The sequence below is a fragment of the Puccinia triticina genome, chromosome 4A (genome assembly GCF_026914185.1).
Source record: "Puccinia triticina chromosome 4A, complete sequence".
Lineage (NCBI taxonomy): Eukaryota > Fungi > Basidiomycota > Pucciniomycetes > Pucciniales > Pucciniaceae > Puccinia > Puccinia triticina.
In genome coordinates, this window is record NC_070561.1 from 4,583,895 (window position 1) to 4,607,628 (window position 23,734).

Genomic DNA, 23,734 nt, shown 5'->3' on the forward strand with positions numbered 1-23,734 from the left:
GCCAAGACTGGCCCTGGCTGGGGACACTGAGGCGCCGGCGGACACACTATCACCAGCAAATGGAGCCTATTTTCTAATCAGGTTGGCCTGCAACCCAACTACAACACCTTCAACAGTAATGTTGGGGGCTTTTGGAGCCTGATAGGTTGGGTCAACCCAAGACTTGTTGGGTCATAAACCAACCCAACCCAAAACAATAAGAGGTTGGGTTGGGTTTGAGCAGCATATTTTCAAATTTGACCTGACCCAACCCAACCCGCACTAAATTCCGGGTTGGGTCAAGGCACTGTTTTCCAACCCAAACCCAAACCGGTTTCATCCCTAGATACAAATGTAAAAGAATGTGTATGATAAACACAACTGCAGGGGGTAGTGAATTTGCAGGGCAACCTAAAAGATGATGAGGATTGGAGTAGTCAAATTGCGGGCTGAAACACACAGTAAATTCTTGAAACTATCCAGGCAAAGTGGCACTGGCAACAGTTGGGGCAATGGTTAGCAAACAAATGGTTTGATGGCAATAATCCCGTGGCGGGTGGTGATGGTGGCAGTGGATAGGAAAACGTGTGGGATATTGGTGGGCTGCAAGCGTGTACAGATTGACTGTGCAAATTTAAAAGGGGGGGGGGGGTTGGCAGCGGATTGTCCCCCCAGGGGATCCAGTTTTGTCCTACCCCCTCCCTGGGAGCCCACTAATCACTTGATTAGGGCCTCCCTGGACTACTCTAACAACCGGCCCATTTTTGCTTGTTGCTTCGGCACAGCTGGAGGGTCATCCATAGGGCCTTTGGGGATTTCAACGTGTACTGTGAGATTTGTAGGCTGTTTGTGCCATCCTGTGAGAAAAAAACACCTCAAAACTTAGATCCAGAGGTCTAGAATTGTGTGGATATAAGAAATTGAGATAAAATTATGCAAACAAACTTTGAACACCATAAATGAAAGCAGCTCAAAAACTCATAAAATATTATGCATGATAACCTCAAAGGTGGCTCTCAAGTTGAAATGTTGGTCTGTGTTGCAACATTAGAGTCAGTCTTAAGGTTGAATTTTTTGAGCTTTTCTAATTTGTCAAAGTGAGGAATTTGATTTGTTTAGATTAATACATCTTAGGTCGTTGAAGCTGAAGCTTCAGAAATGTACTGTTGTTTTATGACTTCTTCCCAGAAATAATCTTACAAAAAGGAAACTTTTCGAACTCAGGAAATCCTTCAACCCAGAAGATCGGCCACAACGGAGGCAGACAGATTTCCTACAAAGGCATTTATTTTAATTTTCATTAGCGGTTATCGGAATCAGTAAGGAAAACAGGGTGCTTACATTGACTTTGCAGGGAGGGTCACAGTGACCCCAGGTTGACCAGCCCAACCACTTCATCAACTCCTCGGTTTGTTGTCTCCATTCCGAGGCCCTCAAGGTGGCGTCGCTCTCCAATCTTGCATCGGGACTGATGAGTGAATCGATAGGAATATCCAATTCAATGGTTTGGGAAAAGATGCTGAAGATCGTGCTGCACAATCGATCCAAAGTCCCTTCGATCGCACCAATGATGACTTGTATAGATTCCGTGAGGTCCGAGGCACGATAAGTTCCGGAAGTAAAGCCTCTCGCGCATTTTTTCACGTTTCTCTCGACCCAAGCCGGATCACTGGCATTCCAAGCAGAAAAATCGACGTATGGGAGGATCATACCGTAAGTCAAGCCGCGCACTTCGGCCGCCCGGTCGACAGCGCTCATGTCACCCCGTTTGAGGAGGTAATCAAGCTCGATGAGTGACTTGCTGTACGTTCGAACGATTGTTTCGACCGATGTGCGCCAATCCAGACGATCGGACTTCGTCCGCCATTCTTCCGCATTCTTACGGCTGAGGACATTGAACAGACGGTCTTTAATTTTCTCCACATCACTCGAGCTTATCCCATGCAGTCTGTGAGTGTGGCGCGGGGAGTCGTTGGTCCCATCAGCCTGCCGCTTCTGGCTCAAGCTTTCGATTCGATCGTAGAAGCTCACAAAGCCACTTGGGTCTAGGATTACTCGGACTTCACCAGGCCAAAAGAATTGGCGACTGGTTGCTCGGAAATAATACTGTGGGGCTCTGAGGTAAAATGGCGAGTTGACGGGCCGAGGCCTGCGAATAACTTGTAACATTAAGTCCTTTGGGTTGTCAATCTTGATCGAATTATCGTGGTTTTTGACCTGTGCGGACGAATCGTTGGCTCCAAGAAGCCTACGAACCGCAAATGAAGTTAAAAACCAATACTCCAATGGACTTGACCAGCTAGTCCTAGTCCTGGAGGACTAGTCAAAGTAGTTTCGAGTCATGCGCATTATTATATAGAAGAGACTCAACTCGATTCTCTCTTGAAGCTTTGCCTGAGGTCCGTCAGGAAGGAGGGGATTGTTAACATCGGTTGAATTATGGAGAATTTCTTCGTTTGAATCGGATGGCGAATCGGTATTGGAACTCTCAGGCAGCAGGGTATCACGAAATTCACCTGGTCCATGATGCGTATCATAAGGGTCGGTGGTATTTGTGCTCCCAAGGTACCTGTTGAAGAGATGGTCAGCAGTTGTATGATTTTTTCTGCTGAAAGATCTCGAAATCTAAGAAAAATTTGCGTCGAGAAGGGAACATCGGCAGCGGTAAAATGAGTTAAGGAAGTAAAAAAAACAGATACAAAAAACCAACTCGAGTCCCTGGGTGAAATCACACCACATCAATTCAAAACAGGTGTTCATCCGCACCACGCCCTCGAAGCCCCATTGCTTTCCAAGCTTACAGAGGTCCCGGGCGCGGCCATACGCTGCGTCAAGGTAGCGGCCTTTGTCACCAAGCTCCTCGGGAACGGTACCGTTAATGAGAACATTTTGGCTGTCCATAAAGCCGGGGGTGCCCAAGGAGGCACTCTGGCCATCGAGATAAATGATACGCAGATCACGGGTAGCTGCGTATTTGTGTAAGTCGAGCGCACCAAGTCGGCGAGTATGAATGATATAGCTGTATTCCGGTTCAAAGGCAAGCCATTCGAGGCCCTTGGAAGGCGCAGGGACCGGATGATTTGTTCCATGATACAGTAGCGTTCCTTTTGGAACAATGCCCGGGACAATCGAATGGCCGCTGTACGCATATGTGTTTGGCCATTGTTGGAGTAGTCCGGCAAAAGAAGCAAAGATCAAGTTGGGATTGTCTGTCCCGGGTGCTGGTGAGGAATCGGCCGCAGGATTCTCCGGTAGAAAGATCAGCTGATCACTTTCATCTGCGGCTATGGCATCTGGCCAAGAAGAAGCTATTAATCCACCCAGCAAGGTCAGCTTGAGCCTCTTCAGCCTTGACCCCGGAAAGGAACGCATTGCCGAGCTCTTGGTCTCAGGGAAACTTGGCGAGAAGGGTTTCTGAACAGTTCTGAACCGTCGAGGGGCCGGATGAAACGATATATTTGATGACTGGGTGGTTTTTCAGGACTGCTCGAAGTCCCACTATCTATGAACCTGGTGAGACCCACACCAAAACAACCTCGTCAGATTTCTTGACAAGAAAAAAAGACGAAGATGAAATAGCTCACCCTATGGAGGGTTGGGTCTCGGAATAGCCGACTCGAGCCCCATCGATTCGCAAGATGGTTTAGACATGAATGTTTGTTTCTCATGAACAGTCCGACGACAATTCTCTCCGCGCCGTAGATGTTATTTATCCAAATTGACCCCGAATGTCTTCATCTCGCCAAGAGACATTTCAAAGTTTTGTGGCTACGTGTTTAACATCCAACCTGTTCCAACCTTAACAAAAATTGGTGTTTGAGTTTGACCAATATTTCGGTAGTGTTCCTTCTGAATTTGAGTAAATCGAGGCTCATGTGTTTATCGAAAATTGCATCGGCAGAACTCTTGGTGGGTCCCATTAACGCCGGCACCCGCTTGAACTTAACACATATGTATATATATGCCACTCAAAATTTTGGTCACGAAAACGTTAAAGTGTGCGTGCGCGCGAGGGTTCCTCAAGCTGGGCCTGGGATTGATTGATCAAAAATATGAGGTATAATATAGAAGCAATTGAGAGAGATGAGAACTTACTACAGTCAACTGCGACAAAAGGGAAAAAAGTGACAAAGTGGTCTTCTCACAACGATCCTGCCAAGCTTCTCATGCTGGTGGAAAGACTCGAGATCGCGTTGGCGGGCAATCAACAACCCGACAAGGCGTTGAGTATGGAATGGGTGATAAATTCCACCGACCAGCTCAGCCTCAGGCATGCCGGGTTGCGGGGCATTGACGGTCGATGGCGCGTGTTGGAACATACAATCCAGTTCCAGCCCTTGGCGGGCGAAAATTTAGCAGGTTAATTTAGTGATACGATATTCGATAGGTTTAGAGGCTCCTTGAGGTAACTATTTAGATAATCCAGGGGACCCAGGAATTGTTCACATGAGTCTGCAACATATGTTAACTAAGCATACGTTTCTGTACTTCTCACTCTCAGCCTTTATGCACAAATGGAATTTGGATAGTTACTTGTTAGGGGATCGGTTCTTATGATTTGAAGATTCAGGAATTTTACCAGGAAACCAGGAGCCATTGCTGCAGACCGGCAGTTGAATATCGAAATTAGGAAGTCCTTTCATCCATGAGGGAGGCCATAATGGAGGGAGACACATTTCCTGCAAGTGTAATGTGGGATTTCAAGGACCGTGAGTAGTTGTTGTACACGAGAGAAGTGGGAGGGAATCAAGTCTTACATCGGGTTTGCAGGGAGGATCACAGTGTCCCCAAGTTGACCAGCCCAACCACTTCATCAACTCCTCGGTTTGTTGTCTCCATTCCGAGGCCCTCAAGGCGGCTTCGCTCTCCAATCTTGCATCGGGACTGATGAGTGAAGCGATAGGAATATCCAATTCAATGGTTTGGGAAAAGATGCTGAAGATCGTGCTGCACAATCGATCCAGAGTTCCCTCGATAGCACCAATGATGACTTCTATGGACTCAGTGAGGTCTGAGGCACGATAAGTCCCTGAAGTAAAACCTTTCGCACATTTCTTGACGTTTCGCTCGGCCCAAGCCGGATCACTGACATTCCAGGAAGAGAAATCGACGTAGGGCAGGATCATGCCGTAGGTCAAGCCGCGCACTTCGACTGCCCGGTCGATGGCGCTCAGGTCATCCCGTTTGAGCAGATAATTCAACTCGACGAGTGGTTTGCTGTAGGTTTGAATGACTGTCCAGACCGATGTCCGCCAATCCAGACGATCAGACTCCGTCCTCCATCCCTCCGCATTCTTACGGGCGAGTACATTCATGATCAGACGGTCTTTAATTTTAGGGTCAGCCTAAATGCACTCCAAACTTTTACTTCATGCACTCCAAATTTTTGGCTTTGGGGGGCCAGCACTCCAAAAAAGTTGGAGTGCCTTGATTTTGTACTCCCAAAACATGGAGTCCCCAGATGGGCACTCCATGTTTATTGGAGTACACAACTGGGTACTCCAAAATTGACCAAAATAGGGGAGTGCAGCTAGATGCACTCCAAAAAAAATGGAGTGCAAGCCCAAGCACTCCACCTTTTCAGTGGAGGATTTTGGCTTTGCACTCCAGCTGGCAAATACCAAATGGAGTGCATTGGGGTGCACTCCAATGTCTCCTTTTTTTTGTAGTGCCCACAATCACACCTCTCGATGACCGGTCTGGACCGGTCATCAAGGGTGTAAGAGTTTCACTCATGTTTCACACTTACTCGAACTCGACTCATTAGACACATATGTAGTTATGCTTATACATGGTATTGTTCCCCAATATATCTTGTACTCCTGTTCGAAGGCCCTTCTCTTCTTTTTTCCTCAAGCTGGACTTCACCATGGTTTTCCCTTTCTTGTCATTCCTTCGAAATACACACTCTTTTCATAGAACTTCAGGCCTTTGGCCCTCCGCTCCACTGATCACTCAGTGAAGGACTTCCAGTCCTTACACTTTTTTTTTCTATGCCAAGAGATTTTTTTTACCAGAATCTTATCTCTTCCAAGCATCTCCTTCCACCTCATCGTCTCCGCCTTTTCCTCCTCATCTCTGGACTTTCACCGACTTCTCCGCGCCCCCGCCGCCGTCTCTGGATTTTCGAACTCCGCCCAGGATCTTGTGCAACCCTCCACACTCAGACTCGAAAAAAAAAAAAAAAAAAACAACGCCGACGGGCCCCGGCTTTGCATCCTCCAAACACCCTCCTCGATCTCTGGAATCTCTGGACCGGACAAACCACGGCCTGGCCCCTCCTCTCTCCTCTCCAACTGGACTCTTCAGACGGCCAACTCCTCCTTCACTTGACTTTCCAGGCTTCGGACTCAACTTCCCTACGCTGATACTGTCTGACTTGAAGTGACCTGGCTCCTGGCTCCTGCTTTGCTTGGCTTCCTAGAAACATGGTTGTCCACTCGCTTTTCTTCTCTCGACTTCATTCTCTTGGACGCTGTCGCGCGGACTACTCGATCTTGCCTGATTGGACGCTTGGTCACCTCATCCCACCCAGCGGACACTGCCGTACTCGACAGCACAAGCAGACCCAGTATTTAAACCCGCACTACCTCGAGCGATCGGACTCGTCTTTGCTTGGCCACCTAATTTTTTTTCGGGCGACTGTCCTGAGCAGCCAAATTTAAGGCACCTCTCCTCCTCCTCTCAGATCCAAAGGACCGGACAGACAACAAACGCCGGCCCCCTCCTAGATATGAAGGACCGGAGAATCCGACCGAAGACAACCTTCTCCTTGCTCGGATCTAACGACCGGAACGACCAGGACCAACGACTTGCTGTTCCCTGTCACGCCCGCACCTCTGTGTTCTCCAAGGTCCGATGACGAACGGTCGTCAGCCCCCCCCCCCGTCCTGATCTGCCCAGCACCCTTGCCAGCCTCTCCCGCCTCCTGGTGTTTAGCTGCTTGTCGGTACCATCTCGCCGGCGTCATTACCAGCCAGCCGTCACTTCTTCCTCTCGACGAGCTCCTTCCGCTGCCGATGAGCTCCTTAAGCTGCCGACAAGCTCCCTACCCTACCAACGAGCCCCCCTGCTATTCCACCAACGCTCAGGCCGCCGGACGACTTCCTGGCCGCCCCAACAACCTCATTGCTTACTTCCTAGCTTCGACGATGACTTTCCTCCCCTGCGGATGACTCTACGGCCCCGACAACCTCTTTACCGCCCCAACGACGACCTCCCTTCCCTACCTAACGATCTCCTGCCCCTGGACGAACTCTCTGCCCCCCGGACAGCGTCCTTGACCTCTCAGGCGACTTCCCGGCATCCCGACGATTTCATTGCCCCGCCGACGACCTTCAAGCGCTTCCGACGACTGCCTCCCACTCCAACCGACTCCCTCTGTGCCTTGTCGACGATCATCTGGCCCTCCTTTTGCCAAGAAGTCTCTAGCCTCATAGACGACCCTTCTGAACCACCAACAACCTCACTGCGCCTCCGACAATGTCTGCACACTCTGTGACAGCTTCCTGGCTGCCCCGAAGACTCCCTACCCCCCTCGACGACCCGCTTGCCTCCTGGAAGAGTTTCTGGCCTCCTGGATAACCCTTCCCAGCCGACAACTCCCTTCCTGCAACGCCGACACCCTTCCACTTACCCATAATGACTCTCCTGCTCCGCCACCATCCTGTCTACCTTCCCGAAAACTAACTACTCTCCCCAACGACTGACTACCCTGCTCAATGTCCCCTACCTCTGCAACGACTGTCTCAACTCTCCAACAACTCCCTCAACTCTTTGATAACTCCCTTGACTCTCCACCGCTCTCACCTGACTCCCAAGACTCCCAACAACCACCTAGACTCCCCAAAATCTCATCTGTCCTCCCTACCAACCTTCTCAACTTTTCCACTTGGATCTTCTGAATGACTTGGCCACTGTTGCCATTACGAACTGACTTTTCCGCTTGGACCTCTTCTGACTGACTTGGCCACCGTTGCCATTACGAACGCTTCCACTTGGACTTTTCTGACTGACTTGGCCGCTGTTGCCATTACAAACTAACTTTTCCACTTGGACCTTTCCGGACTAACGGGCCTCATTGGCATTTATCTGAACTCAACTACGACTCTTGACCAACACCAACTCTTCTCATTCCGGACTCCCAACCATCACCAGTCTTCTTGCCATTCTCATTCTCAACTCTCATCCACTCCCTAACTTCACCCCATTCCTCCTACTCAACTCTTAACAATTCTCCAATCTTCTTACCCCCCTTTCTTTCACTCTGAATCTCACCCACATCAACCTCAACCAACCCCTTTCCTCTCCTTATCTCCTGAAATTATCCAATTTTCTATCTCATTGAAATTGTTTTTCTTTTCTTCTCTTTTTTTATATAGGAGGGGAGACTGTAAGAGTTTCACTCATGTTTCACACTTACTCGAACTCGACTCATTAGACACATATGTAGTTATGCTTATACATGGTATTGTTCCCCAATATATCTTGTACTCCTGTTCGAAGGCCCTTCTCTTCTTTTTTCCTCAAGCTGGACTTCACCATGGTTTTCCCTTTCTTGTCATTCCTTCGAAATACACACTCTTTTCATAGAACTTCAGGCCTTTGGCCCTCCGCTCCACTGATCACTCAGTGAAGGACTTCCAGTCCTTACAAAGGGGCACACAACCGGTCATCCAGAGGACTCATACCTCTCAATGACCAGCGCGGCCCGGTCATCAGTCACACCTCTCAATGACCGGTGTGTACCGGTCATCAAGGGGAGGTGCTACTCTCGATGACCGGTCTTTACCGGTCATTGAGGGGACTCCCACCTCTCAATGACCGGCGCGGACCGGTCATCAGTCACACCTCCCGATGACTGGCACAGACCGGTCATCGAGAGGACTCACACCTCTCGATGACCGGTCATCACCGGTCATTGAGGTGAGTCACATTTCTTGATGACCGGTCAGACCGGTCATCAAGGGTAATAACACCTCTTGATGACCGGTGTGTACCAGTCATTGAGGGGAGGTGCTACTCTCAATGACCGGTCGGTCTGACCGGTCATCAAGAGGAGATGTTACTCCTCTCGATGAACGGCACAGACCGGTCATCGAGGGGACTCACACCTCTCAATGACCGGTCAGACCGGTCATCGAGGGGACTCACACCTCTTGATGACCGGTCATCACCGGTCATCGAGGTGAGTCACATTTCTTGATGACCGGTCAGACCGGTCATCAAGGGTAATAACACCTCTTGATGACCGGTGTGTACCAGTCATCGAGGGGAGGTGCTACTCTCTATGACCGGTCGGTCTGACCGGTCATCAAGAGGAGATGTTACTCCTCTCGATGAACGGCACAGACCGGTCATCAAGAGGAGATGTTACTCCTCTCGATGAACGGCACAGACCGGTCATCGAGAGGAGATGTTACTCCTCTCGATGAACGGCACAGACCGGTCATTGAGAGGAGATGTTACTCCTCTCGATGAACGGCACAGACCGGTCATTGAGAGGAGATGTTACTCCTCTCGATGAACGGCACAGACCGGTCATCAAGAGATGTGACTCACCTCGATGACCGGTCATCACCGGTTATCGAGAGGTGTGAGATGGTGTGAGTCCTCTCGATGACCGGTCTGTGCCGGTCATCGAGAGGTGTGAGTCCTCTCGATGACCGGTCTGTGCCGGTCATCGGGAGGTGTGAGCCCTCTCCATGACCGGTGATGACCGGTCATCGAGAGGAGGTGTTATTAGCCTTGATGACCGGTGGTGACCAATCATCGAGGTGTGAGTCCCCTCAATGACTGGTCTGTGCCGGTCATCGGGAGGTGTGACTGGTCCGCGCCGGTCATTGAGAGGTGTGAGTCCCCTCGGTGACCGGCACAGACCGGTCATCAAGAGGAGATGTTACTCCCCTGGATGACCAGCACAGACCGGTCATCGAGAGGAGATGTTACTCCCCTCGATGACCGGCACAGACCGGTCATTGAGAGGTGTGATTTCCCTCAATGACCGGCGGTCCGGTACAGACCGGTCATTGAGAGGAGATGTTAATCCGCTCAATGCCGGTCTGTACTGGTCATGGATATCAGGAGGATCAAGTGGGGTGTGTTTGTACATAGCCCGGTTGAAGTTGTAGGCACTCCAGCTCTGGCTGGAGTGCACAGTACTGCACTCCCCTTTTGAGGAGGAGAAATATCAGGAATGGAGTGCTAGGGGAATGCACTCCAATCTGATGGAGTGAGACTCATGGGCACTCATTACATTTCCTGGCCACTGGAGTTCTTTGTGGTGCACTCCAAAGATTCTTGAGTCCCCGGTTCTGCACTCCAATCGAGTTGGAGTACTCTAGTCTGTACTCCAACAATCATTGGAGTGCACACTCCATACACTCACTTTTGGAGTGCTTTTGGGATTTTTTTGGAGTGCATTTAGGCTGACCCTAATTTTAAGCACATCCTTTGAACTGATCCCATGCAATCTGTGAGCATGACGCGGGCCGTCTTTGGTCCCGTCAGCTTGCCGCTTCTTGCTCAAGCTTTTGATGCAATTGTAGAACCTCGCAAAGCCACTTGAGTCTAGAATCACTTGAACTTCACAGGGCGTAAAGAAATGCCGATTGGCTGCGTGGAAGTAGTATTGCGGGGCTCTAAGGTAAAATGGGGAGTTTGACCTGAGGTCTGGTGATCAGTGGGAGCAAGAATTCCTCTACATTATCACCGTGTGCAGAATCACTATGGTTTTTCAACCAAATCAATGAGTTGTTGGCCCCAAAAGCCCTACACGGAACTCACGAGCCGGCGAAGTTAGCAATATAGAACGTCAATTTTCCAATATCAGCAAAGGGAAAAAAAAACTCAACTCGATTCTCTGGGGAAAATTCTTTCAAAGCCATCCATCGGGAAACAGGGGGTTATAATTGCATCCGATTGATTCTGAACCAATGTCTCGCATGAGTTGGATGAGAAATTGCTATTGTGAACCTCAGTCACTTTCATGGATTCAGTAAACTCTTCCGGTTCGTAATGAGTATCGAAGGGTTCGGTGGTGTTCGTACCCCTAAGAAGTCTATGGAGCAAAACGAAAAGAGAGCAGCCTTAATTGTGAGTAGGCAAATTGTTTAGAATGTTGAAAAGTGTCCAGAGCATCAAGTCAAGGAAGAGTCCCGATTTCATGAGAGAACACGGAACTGGTATTTACATAAACAAATTTATCAAGCGTTGTGACGCTAAAAGCAAGATGTCACACGATCTTCAAGGTGCTTGGTTAGGTTTGAAGATCGCTCAACCGGTTGCTCTCAAGTCTGACTATCATACATTAGGTTTCGCTATTTCTAATGTATCGCTTGTCAACCTTGTTACTCCTTGTTTCGCTTTTCCTTCTTCCTTACACAACTCATCCTATCGTGTCACTCTAATACCTCGTTCAGGTATTAGTCTTTTTGCTTCTGCTCGCTCATCGGAGTCTTTGCTCTCCTCATCGCTCACCCGCTGTCAACTGGTGTTTCATAGGTTTGGTTCTAGTTCCTTTCTTTTATCTTTTCTTTACTCAATAAAGCAATACACAACTCATCCTATCGTGTCACTCTAATACCTCGTTCAGGTATTAGTCTTTTCGCTTCTGCTCGCTCATCGGAGTCTTTGCTCTCCTCATTGCTCACCCGCTGTCAACTGGTGTTTCATAGGTTATGAGCCCAGCTCATTGAGCAGAGGTCAGATACAGAGATTCACGACGAGGTGCAAAAAGTAGAATAGACTTCTATCCTGGCGGAACGTCCAAAACTCCCTGGCGACTTCGGGCTATATTCACCCAAAGCAACTCCTTGACCTGTTTCTTCAGACGATCCATCATCCAGTACTTCTTTTGAGCAAGAAGTAAAACCCAATATCAGATCTTCGGCTCCATCGTTGTCATCCGAAAATTCAACTTCAACTTTTCATCCAGAAGATCTTGTTCCGGGCATCATGGCTGCTGAATCCTCTCTCTCTAGTGGATCCGTTCCAACAGGAATCAAACTGTGCACCGAGAAACTTAATCATTCTAACTTTACAACCTGGTGTTACGACATTCGATGCGCTCTAGGTTTCCTGGGTCTCAATAAATTTCTCAAGACTCACACTGCTGCCTTGATTTCTTGACCCGATTATCAACACAAAGTCGAACAAGTCACCAACTATATTCGACTCCATCTTTCTTGGGTTGAGGCCGTTCATTTTGTTCCAAATCTGGACGTATATGATCCCGTTGCTTTATGGGATTCGATTCGAGACCACTACGCTGAAAGCTCTATTGAAAATTTGGCCAATCTCATGGACAAGCTACATGATTTCACCTTTCCTGAAGACACCATGGCTGAAAACATTGATGAATTTCAAACAATTTTTCAGCTTATGATTGAAGTCAGTACTGAAGACTTCGACATTAAAAGTCTCAAACTTGTCTGGATCTTCTTCGTCCTTAAACGACTTCCTTCCTCTTACACCACTTTCCGCGCCTTTCAATTTTCAAGCATGAAGAAAGTTAACGGCATTCAACCTAATATCACTATGACTCAGTTCTTAACCAACTTGGAAACAGAACTCCGACGTCAACGTGAAGCCGCTGCTCAAGTGACTGCAGCAGCAACAGCTTTGGCTGTATATCAAAATCAGCAATCCTCAAAAGCCAAACCTTTGGCATTTCAAGGATTATCTCAAAAGAACAAATCCCGTCGACCTACTTGTCGATCTGGAGTTCACAATCCGGATACTTCACATAACAAGGATAAATGCCATCAACTTCATCCGGATAAGGCCATAGCTTACCACCAAGCCGCAATAGATTGGGTCAACTCAAACGCGAATGTTTCTAATCAAGCTCTTCTCAGCGTCAATTCCGGTGTTTCAGATGCTATTGTATTTGACAGTGGTGCTTCTGGACATTACCTTAAATATCGGGATTACTTCACAACATTCACTCCAATCGCTTCATCAGTTTACGGAGCAAACGGAGCCTCCATTCCGATTCTTGGCGTTGGATCTGCTGTTATTCATGCTTTGACCGGCCCAATCTCCATCACAGAGGCTTTCTTTGTGCCTGAGCTCTCAAACTCTTTGATTCCTAAATCTTACTATATTCGACAAGGTTATTCCATTATTTCTACTCTCAATGGATCTTCTTTTGAATGTCGACGCAAAAATCATCTTTTATGTTCTGGATCTACCACCGACAATGTTTTACTCATCAAGATGAACACCCTCAAGGCTCTAAACGTATCCTCTAGTCCATCTCAATTGGCTTTGGAACTTCATCGCGCTCTTGGACATCCGAGTCTACCCTACCTAAAGAAGGCTTTTCCAAATGTAGCCTTTGACACCATAGAATGTCCAGTCTGCGATGTCTCGAAGATGCACAGAACTCCATTTTCCGGTTCATTCCCATCAGTCTTCAAAACACTTGACTGCATACACATGGATTTGTGTGGTCCAATGACTCCCCCTTCTTGTGGCGGAAATCTCTATTTCCTAAAGATTGTCGATGGCTATAGCAAATTTTGCTTCATCTTTCCTTTGCGCCGTAAGTCCGACACGTTTTCAACATTTGTGAGGTTTCTTAATCAAGCTGAAACCTTCACTGGAAAAAAACTCGTCTCCGTCGTTTCAGATAATGGGGGCGAATTTGTCAATTTGAGCTTCCAATCACTCTATGCAGAAAAGGGAATTCAACATCTCACTTCCGCTCCTTATACTCCTCAACAAAATCCCTTCTCCGAGCGAGGCAACAGGACCACGATTGAAAAAGCTTGTACACTTTTAGCCACTTCTGGTTTACCCTTGTTGTGGTGGGGCGAAGCAGTTTCCACCTCGGTCTATCTTGAAAATCGGTTGCCTGATAGTTCTTTAAAATTTCTTTCGCCTTATGAATTTTGGCATGGAACGACTCCTGATTTATCACGACTTGTTCCTTTTGGTTGCCGTGCTGTGGTCTACTTAGAGAAAAACACTCAAGTATCAAAATTCTCGCCTTCCGGAACGGAAGCAATCTTCTTGGGTTATGACGAGCATCATCACACATACAAATTGTGGGTGCCGTCTAACTCTAAGATTGTTTTCTCGCATCACGTCAACTTCTCACCATCCTTTTTCCCTCTTCTAACTCCTTCTTCCTCCAGCTTTCTCTCAGATACCACATTATTTGACTTCGGAATCAATCAAAATTTAGATTTGATTCCTTTCGATGCAACACATGTATCTGAAGTCACTTCGACAGAGACTTCTGAGCAATTGTCTCCGGTTGATCAACCTTGACTGCTGTCACCTCTGTCTCCCCCCACTCCCTTCCTTTCCGCTTCTCCGCCGATCTTGTCGCCTCTTCCATCTGGACGACCAACTTCTTCACCACCAAGCTTTACTCCAACAATTGCCGAAGTTGATTCCTCAGTCAATCCTGTACCCACCGTACCTACATCCTCAGTTAAAGGCTATACGTACGTTCCAGCTTTTGATAAAGCTCCCCAAGACATCAATTCTTCCATCGACACTTCGAACATCATTGAGAATAAAACTCGTCGTCCACGAGCTCTCGTCATTATGCGACATCAAGCAAATCTTGTGGTTGGTGAACCAGCTTTGATCAAAGACCCAAAGACTTACGGTGAAATACTTGGTCGTTTGGATGAAGAGCATTGGTTAATGGCTGTAGAAGTTGAACTGAACAACATTATGCGCCATGAGGTCTGGGTAGTCGCTCCGCTTATTCCAGGCTGCAAACCTTTGGATACAACCTGGGTTTTCAAACGAAAGTTTGACGCCAATGGAGAACTGCTCAAATACAAAGCAAGACTCTGTGTACGTGGTTTCCGACAAATTGAGGGAATCGACTACGACACAACTTTTGCTCCGACAGGACGACCTTCAACACTTCGAATAGTTCTTGGTCTTGGTGCTGTCTTCAACCTTCAAATCCATCAGATGGACGTGAAATGTGCGTTCTTAAACGGTATCCCTGAAGAAGATTTGTTCATTAAGGTCCCTTCCGGCGTTGGAATCGAACTTCCTCCTGGCCATGGACTAAAGCTTCAGAAATTGCTTTACGGCTTGAAACAAAGTCCTCAATGCTGGTATCAAGCCTTAAGCAACTTCTTTGTCTCAATCAACTTCCAGCCCGCCGACGTCGATCCTTGTCTCTTTGTGCATCAAGACAAATCAAACTTCTGCTGCGTCTTCATTCACGTTGACGATTTGGTAATCGTTGGATCAGATGTTCAATTCTTCCAAAATAAAATCACTGCACGATTTGAGATGGAAGATCTAGGAGAATGCAAATGGGTCTTGGGCATGAGAGTCACTCAAAATTGTGCCAATCACACAATCACGCTTTCTCAAGACCGGTACATTCACGAGATCCTAGAAGAATTTGGAATGATGGACTGCCGACCAGTCACTTCTCCCCTTCCTACCAATGCTACCACTTGTCCAATTGATCCCTCGCCACCCGCCGCCTACTTCAACTACAGGAGAGCTGTGGGACTGCTAAACTATTTAGTTCAATGCACTCGTCCAGATCTTGCATTCTCCTGTAGTTATCTTTCTCAGTACCTCAATAAGCCTTCAAAGACGCATCAAAATCATTTTCTTCATGTTATGCGTTATCTTCAACACTCAAAAAACTTTGGCTTAAAATTAGGTGCTGTTTCCCCTTCCCCTTCGACTCTTCACGCCTACGCCGACGCTAGCTATGCCACAGCAGCACAAGCATACTCCTTCGCAGGTAGCGCTGTGCTTTATAACGGCCTTGTTGGTTGGCGTTGTCACAAGATGGATCTTGGCGCTCCGGCTTTGTCTACGACGGAGGCGGAATATCGTGCATGCTCAGAAACCGGTCAGGACATTCTTTGGGTTCAACAGCTACTCGACTCGCTTCCACCATTTCTTCAAATCCCTGCTAATCGCGTCACCATGTACTGCGACAATCAAGGCGCCGTCGCCTTACTTAAAAATACAGTGTATCAACAGCGAACTTGACATATCGGTGTTTGCTATCATTGGCTCTGTCATCATATTTCCAAGACAAAATCCTTCATTCTATCTTGCATTCCGACCAGCAAAAACGTCGCCGAATTTCTGACCAAGTCATTAACTCCCATCAAAATCAGAGCCGCTCTTCTCAACGTCTCTGTTGCTGACTGTTCCAACAACTCCTAGTATGACCTATCGAGCACGGGGGGCTGTGACGATAAAAGCAAGATGTCACACAATCTTCAAGGTGCTTGGTTAGGTTTGAAGATCGCTCAACTGGTTGCTCTCAAGTCTGACTATCATACATTAGGTTTTGCTATTTCTAATGTATCGCTTGTCAACCTTGTTACTCCTTGTTTCGATTTTCCTTCTTCCTTACACAACTCATCCTATCGTGTCACTCTAATACCTTGTTCAGGTATTAGTCTTTTCGCTTCTGCTCGCTCATCGGAGTCTTTGCTCTCCTCATCGCTCACCCGCTGTCAACTGGTGTTTCATAGGTTCGGTTCTAGTTCCTTTCTTTTATCTTTTCTTTACTCAATAAAGCAATACACAACTCATCCTATCGTGTCACTCTAATACCTCGTTCAGGTATTAGTCTTTTCGCTTCTGCTCGCTCATCGGAGTCTTTGCTCTCCTCATCGCTCACCCGCTGTCAACTGGTGTTGGTGTTTCATAAGCGTTAGCAAACTTCACTCGACTCCCTTGGTGAAATCACACCACATCAATTCAAAACCGGTGTTCCTCCGCACCACGCCCTCGAAGCCCCATTGTTCTCCAATCTTACAGAGCTCATGGGCGCGGTCATACTCTGCTTGTATGTACCGGCCATCGTCTCCAAACCGCTCGGAAATGGTGCCGTTGATGAGCACGCTTTGACTGTCCATGAAGCCTGGTGTGCCCAATGAGGAGCTCTGGCCGTCGAAGTAGATGACGCGCAAGGCGCGTGTTGCTGTGTATGTATACAAATCGACTTGGCCGAGCCTGTGAGCGTGAATGACGTAGCTGTACTCGGGGTTGAAGGCAAGCCATTCGAGTCCCTCTGAAGGCGGAGGGGTCTGACTCTGATGATTGGTTCCATGATAGAGCAACGTGCCCCGCGGGACGACACCCGGAATGATCGAGTGGCCGCTGTAGGCATAGGTGTTCGGCCATTGCTGGAGGAGACCGGCGAAGGAGGCAAAAATCAGGTTGGGATGGTCTGTGCCGGGGACCGATGGTGAAGACCCAGTCGCGGGATTTGGAGTCGGTAAGAAGCTCAGCTGTTCGCTTTCAGCTGCGACTTCCAATGGAGCCAGCCAAGGAGAAGCTACCAACCCGGTCAACAAGGTCAACTGAAGCCGCTTGGCAAACAACACTTGAAAGGCACACATGAGCGCGTTCTGTTACTCGGGAAGAATCGGAAAGCAAGGGTTCTGAGCGGTCAAGTACGAGTGATATCCCCCAACGAAGAGCTGGATTGGACGATGTGGTTCTAATTGGGGGCTGCTTTTATAGAACCGAAGCCAGACGTCGACTGGGATGTGTCCCCCGTGTGATGCAGGATGAGGACTGCAGCGGATGCCAAGCGGATTCTTACTGAGAATGAGTGGCTTACTTTCGCCTTGGAAAGTGACATCATCCATGGCATTTCGGACGGAGGGGTCCTTCAACGTGAAAATGAGATGGGCTATGATTCTTCAGGGCCAACATCTAGACACAAGAACTTCAAATCTCTATTCATGCGGCAAAAACCACGAGAGTATCTTAAGAAGCAGAGCATTTCTGATAGTCTGTGCGATGGCTGCCTTGGAGATAATCGGCATCGATGTTTCCTCAAATACGGAGTTCTCTTTGTAGACAGCAGCAAGTCTTGTGTGCATTTTGGTGACACCAGTATTTCACATTCGCTCAGAAACAGACGAAAACTTGAGATCTTGAAAGCGGGGCAGCAATTTTTGGTGGATTTGGATGAATAGAAATATATATTTGTCACTATGGCTACACATTTCGATATTAACAGCCCTTGAGAGAAAGAGAAACAGAAAAACAGCTTGGGATGTCCCGTGTTAAAGAAAGCTCATTGCGGGCTAGAGAGGATCATAAAGGCTTGCTTGTCGTCGATTTTGGCGGCCCCCTTGGCGGGAGCTTCCTTTTCCTGGTAGATGAAAGTTTGAGAAAGTCAATCATCTGTTTGGAAAAAACATCGAACCAGATGAATTGTGAGGCTTACATCGGCTGATTTGCTGCAGGCCTGTAGCATATTGTGAACACCCGCTTCAAGTTGCTTGACCGTGCTATGGAAAAAGATCGAGATTAGGCTGGGTTCAATTTTCCAAATGACGGTCCTTGGAAATAAGCTTACATCGAGCCTGGAGCAACTTTTTCTGTGCCGTGGACAAGGGATAACTGGATGGTTCGAAAGGAAAATGGTTATTATCCGCCTGGAGTCCAAAAGTGAAGGAAATTCGAAACAAAAAGAAATCGGGGCAAACCTGACAGTTGCCGTGAGTGGCGGTCGAAACCTTCTTCTCGGCCAATTGTTGGGCAGCACTAATTTCGAAAACATGAGGATGTTCAGAGCTCAGGATTGATTGAAGCACAGTTTCTAATGAAAAAATAACATACGCCAAACAGTTCTTAACAGAGAAAGTCTGAGGAGCTTTGCCGTGGGTAGCACAAGCAACGGACTCGGTGTCCGATCGGCGGCTGAGCTGTTCGACATCCTCAAGAGCGATGGCACGTCGGCTAACGCTTTGGGCCCCCTCAGTCGCCTTGACAAATAGGAGGGGGGAGTAGGCGAAACCTTGGTATCCGTATAAGTAGTTGAGGTTGTACATCCCGGCCCAGCCGCGGTACAGAGGACTATAGCCGCCCCAGAGGCCAAAGCCGGTGCCGAAGCATGACGAGAGTCCGTATCTGTTTCCGAAGAACCATTTCTCCTCTACGACCTCCGACTTGGGGCTAGCTGCATCGTCGGCACGAGAGACGGCGACGAGGACACAAAGCAGAGTGAACAAGTGGCTGAATGAGACCATTGTGCGGTTTGGATGATTCGAACGCGTTGGGGAGAGCTAGGGGTACTGTACTGTTTTGAGCAGGGTGTGGAAGGTGATGCCGGTGGATCTGCTGAGATGGGATGAGTGGATGGATGATGGAGCAAGACTGAGCGTGAACGAGGGCCTATTTATCTTACGCGGCCAGCCGTCTCGCCGTTCTTGGAGTTGTCCATGTGCCCTGCACTTCAGTCATCTGCAGCGAGATCCACTGAGGATCGGTGCTTGTTTGCAGTGCACGTAACCAACACAACAATGGAAGGTCATCTACATCGATCAACAATTGAATGGATCTGGGTCCCATCCATGGATGGTTGCTTTGCGCATCTCCATCTTCTATTTTATCAACAAGACATTTCTCACCAGCGGCAGGGCTTCCGTGAGACCCTCCGGAGGCTCCGGCCCAAGAGGGGGCAATAAGGCGCAAGTGCCGCCTGCCGCCCCTAGATTCTACATGCTTGGTTTTCATGGGAGGAAAATTCGAAAGTCTTTCATCTCTTGCCACAATTCGCGAGTTCAGCCGATGGGCTGAACGGGCCCGGCCAAGGACCTCTGTTGAGCAGCCGCTGCGTTCATCGGCATCCCCTTGGTCCAGCTGCGGCCGGCTACACACCTTGTGAGTCTGACCTAGGTCACAGCAGGTGTCACAGGGCGTGTCACAGCATCTCCTTTACGGGCCAAGGCGGTCCTCCGGGCAAATTCCCCGTCGCCCGATCGGAGCACCTATCAAAGTCTCATCACATGACATCACGTCTTTTGACACACAACCAGCACTGAAAAAACTCTCATGGCCGAATCACCCAGCACGCCTCTATTAGACAGGCCGGAACACCAGAGACATTGTTGGCGCAGTGGGGGTATGTACACTAGACCGATCCAACCCTCGAACAAAACATGTGTCAAGATGACAGACCTGAGATCCGCTGACTGACTTCGCTTTAGATCTCGTCGCTCGCGGATTCAGACGTCTCCAGGATAAATATCACCCCAAGACGGCTGAGGTGCCGGACGAAACATACCTTGAACGCACCCTCGCTGCGCTCTCTATTGACACCGCTGGCCTGCAGGGATGCCTCGCGAATCAGCTGCCGTCCATCGTTCTGCCTTTCCTGCAAGGCCTCCTTGCCTCTCTCTCGCAAGCACTAGATCTCCCCGGCTTGCTCGAGGACCCAGAACCAAAGCTGCGGACTGTCTTGCAGATCCAAGCGGGCCTCGAACACTGTCTGGATCAAACCATCCGGCAAGTTTCGTGCATATGTCCGGAATCGGCATACCTCCTGCTTCGGGCCGATGACCATGATCTCAAAGGGCTGAAGTCGTTCAGACTCCAGCGGCTGAAGATCTACTTCCCCAGACAGCTCTCCCTGCGCTTCTGTCACATCTTCCAGACGGCCCAGGAGCTCGTCCAGCAGATGGAGCTCTCGTCGGCGCCGCCTAACCTCGGCTGGCCGATCGGCTATCTGCGCGAATGTCTGGACTTCTTCGTCGGCCAAGCCTCGGAAACGGTCCAGGGGATGGCCGACTGTTTGCAGGCCTCCGAGCTCGTCATCGTCCAAGATGTGTGGGCCGCTTGGAGACCGGACATCGAGCGCTCCCTGCAGACGGTCGCCGAGAAGCTCAGGCCGTCCGCCGCCACATCCGCGCGCACCGCCCCGCCGCGGCTTCCCGACCCCCTCCTCGCCGACCCAGCCCTCCAGCTGGCAACATCCACCGTCCCGATCGTCAAGCTGTCCAAGCTCTTCTTCGCCAAGTTGTCCAAGCGCGGCTTGGCCCGGGAGCCGCTGCCCCATTTCGCCCAGATCTGCTCCCAACAAATCGCCTCTCTGGCCGACTCCGCCGAACACGTGGCCCGCGATCTCAGGCGGCTCGTGGACCATCTCGACGTCGCCAACTGGCATGCCGCGGATGCAACTATCCTCAGATTCACTGAACTCGCTCGCTCGCTCAAAGCTTGTTTTGAGCCCCCTTTGTTGCTTGTGCTTCTGTACTTTATTCCATTGATCCCAGACACGGATGGGCTCGATGTTCGAGCTTCTTATAATAGCTGGTTCGTCACTTGGAACAACCAGATGGGTCTAGCAATCCACAACTTGATACTTGTTGCCCACGCATGCGAACTTGAGCGCATGCCTTGACATCTGTTTTCCCTCCTGATCTTTTCCTTTGCCTGTGCTCTGGTTTTTCTTGTCTCCAATTCCTTGTTTGATTCTGACACACTCTTTGTAAGAAAACATTTGAGCAGTAATGAACATTCTGAGAAATTTGCAAGAAATTGAATAATTTTCACATTTTTCATTTTTTTTATTTTTACTTTTTTTTATTTCATAATCATTCTTGGGAACTTCTTTTCCACCTCTGTAGCCAATCTCATGACTTGAAGCATGTGGCCTGAGCTTCTGCATTGAAAATTGTGGAGGTGAAAACTTTGGATAACCCACTGTACATAAGATTAAGTAGGTACAGTCGACTCCCTATTAACCCATACCCCTCGGTGGACCCATTTTGCTATGGGTTGACAGGATCATGGGTGAAGAGTGAAAGTCTCTATTGACCCATAATTACATGGGTTAATGACAACATCCTATCAACCCATGAATTCCATGGGTTAATGAGGCTTCTGTCTCTCTTAACCCATAATATACATGGGATAAGAGAGACTTTTTCCTTTTTTTTGAGCTTACTGCTGATAAGACACCATTATATATGCCCAACATATTCATTGAGATTCTCTAGCTGAAGTCTTTTTAAGGCTTGAAAGCATGATTTATTACCAACACCCCAACTATTACGCTAAATTACATTAGCGGCGCTAATTTCTATGATAATTTGGAGTGGTGTTGAAGTTTGGCAGGTGTGGGTGTCTGGCCTGATAGGCAGCAGGCACCTCCCAATACCCGCCTCATTAAGGGAACCTATTGAGTAGGCCAGGCAGAAAGACGGGTACCCGCAATTGTGCGCGCGGGCTGAGCGCCCCCCAGCGCTGGCAGAGCTCATACTGTCGGATTTTGCGTAATCCAACAGTAAGAGCTCTGCGAGCGCTTGTACAGCTACTGTTGCACAAAATCTGACAGTACAGCTCAACAGTAGCACAGTTGTACTGTTGGATTTCACAAAATCCAATAGTACAACTCAACAGTAGCAGATGGATAATTGAAAAAGCTCATCATTCTTGGGGTCAAAATGTCAAATTAAGCCTGGGAAAAGTTCCCTATTAACCCATGAACATCCGTTTTTTTTTTTCAAAATTGGTATGGGTTACGGGGCTATAGGGGCTTATGGGTTAAGCACTGTTTTCCCCGCCTACCAAATTGGTGGACTGATTTTCCCATGGGTTAAAAGAATCATGGGTTAATGAGTATATGGGATAATAGGGAGTCGACTGTATGCTGTGAGAGCGTTTTGGATTTCCTCATCCTGTTTGGGGATGTTGGGGGTAATCATGACCCAGCCACGGATAGACTGTCAGAAATCAGACAGCTAGGATTTATCATTTCTGATTAGTTGACTATAAAACTAAGGACTAGGTACAATGATATGAAGAATATTGGATAAGTGTGTACCTAGGAGCAAGTCGTGGTCCAACTCAAGAATAGAGATGGAAAAGGAAATAAGAATTCAACAGCTGAAAAGAAGCTGATATTTTTGATGAGCAGAGAGAGCCAAAAATGCTAAGGAATAACACAAGGAGTAGTCAGCATCTGGCTCTTAGCGTGGCTGTTTTGGTGGTTGCACTATTGCTCTCACATTGGGCTGCTTCTTGGTTTATGCCTCACGGTTTGGTGATGTGCTGGGATGCTTTGTGTGCTACGTTCTGAATTAATGTGCTACAATGTCAGCTTCCTCTATCTGAATTGGCTATGCAGAAGGAGCACTTACATCTAGTCAGTTGTTGAGTTGTCTGTTAGTCTGCTATCATGATGTATCACCACAGTATGGAGGGCTGTTGGATTGAACCATGAGCACTACCAACCAACCACCCAGCTGGCAGCCACAAGCGTCTGTAGCCTAGTTGGTAAAGGCAGCACTCTAGTATGTGTCTCAGCATAGCTGAGGTTGTGAGTTCGACTCTCACCAGACACATCTTCATTTTACAGTCTCTACATCAGTGCTGGGGTGATGCGTCCTCTGAGGCTGTAGCCGGGTCAGCCTGGACGCATGTTGTATCTGTTTGTGCTTTAGTTGGAAAAATCTATCAGCCACCAGACCATCACTGCACCGGGATCAGCCAACACTCACATTAAAGGTTGTGTGTTGTGCTTGATCTGAGGGGCTCTGTGTTGATTGCTGACAAGGCTGTTTGGAGTGGAGAAGTCAGCTTAGAGCATTTACATTCATTGGGTTAAATTGCCAATTTTTGGCAACTTAACCCAACTGGCAGTGGCAATCACATTGGTCCAGGCTAAATCCCGGGTCAACAATCCCAGGCTTGATTTCTGGTTTGGGCTTGCTATACTTAGCAAGCCTAAACCTAATATTTAACCTCAGGCTACGGCATTCCTCACGTCAGCCAGCCTGTAGCTGACCCAACAAATGTGTCTGCCCACCTTGTTCAGCTAACCTGCCCACAAAACCAGGCTTACTTAACCCAAGAATTTAGCAAACAAATGTGAATGCTCTTAGAGCCTATTCTTTCACCTGGGACATATGCATATGCATAGTCTAGAGGAGCGGTCAACTGAACATTCTCCCTGATTGGGTTAGGTTTAAACTTAATCCCTCTTTGCCTCTTTGGC

The 23,734-nt window shown here is 48.4% G+C and overlaps 5 protein-coding genes across 5 annotated transcripts; 1 reads left to right on the plus strand and 4 right to left on the minus strand.

The window, feature by feature from the left end:
- Positions 1 to 1,150: 1,150 nt before the first annotated feature.
- On the minus strand, positions 1,151 to 3,351 carry PtA15_4A532 (uncharacterized protein; the record flags this gene model as incomplete). Its single annotated transcript, XM_053168426.1, has 4 exons — positions 1,151 to 1,252; positions 1,321 to 2,227; positions 2,351 to 2,548; positions 2,690 to 3,351. The coding sequence occupies 4 exons, from the start codon at positions 3,349 to 3,351 to the stop codon at positions 1,151 to 1,153; spliced, it is 1,869 nt and encodes a 622-aa protein (XP_053019636.1).
- A 1,157-nt stretch (positions 3,352 to 4,508) lies between these two features.
- On the minus strand, positions 4,509 to 5,294 carry PtA15_4A533 (uncharacterized protein; the record flags this gene model as incomplete). The annotated part of the gene is made up of 2 exons (XM_053168427.1): positions 4,509 to 4,658; positions 4,737 to 5,294. 2 exons carry the CDS (start codon positions 5,292 to 5,294, stop codon positions 4,509 to 4,511), a joined length of 708 nt encoding a protein of 235 aa, XP_053019637.1.
- Positions 5,295 to 16,658: 11,364 nt separating this feature from the next.
- PtA15_4A534 (uncharacterized protein) lies at positions 16,659 to 17,339 on the minus strand (the record flags this gene model as incomplete). Its single annotated transcript, XM_053168428.1, has 1 exon — positions 16,659 to 17,339. One exon carries the CDS (start codon positions 17,337 to 17,339, stop codon positions 16,659 to 16,661), a length of 681 nt encoding a protein of 226 aa, XP_053019638.1.
- Positions 17,340 to 18,025: 686 nt separating this feature from the next.
- Positions 18,026 to 18,983, minus strand: PtA15_4A535 (uncharacterized protein; the record flags this gene model as incomplete). Its single annotated transcript, XM_053168429.1, has 5 exons — positions 18,026 to 18,103; positions 18,179 to 18,242; positions 18,311 to 18,354; positions 18,441 to 18,498; positions 18,574 to 18,983. The coding sequence occupies 5 exons, from the start codon at positions 18,981 to 18,983 to the stop codon at positions 18,026 to 18,028; spliced, it is 654 nt and encodes a 217-aa protein (XP_053019639.1).
- An 805-nt stretch (positions 18,984 to 19,788) lies between these two features.
- On the plus strand, positions 19,789 to 21,136 carry PtA15_4A536 (uncharacterized protein; the record flags this gene model as incomplete). Its single annotated transcript, XM_053168430.1, has 2 exons — positions 19,789 to 19,858; positions 19,944 to 21,136. 2 exons carry the CDS (start codon positions 19,789 to 19,791, stop codon positions 21,134 to 21,136), a joined length of 1,263 nt encoding a protein of 420 aa, XP_053019640.1.
- Between the last annotated feature and the right edge of the window lie 2,598 nt (positions 21,137 to 23,734).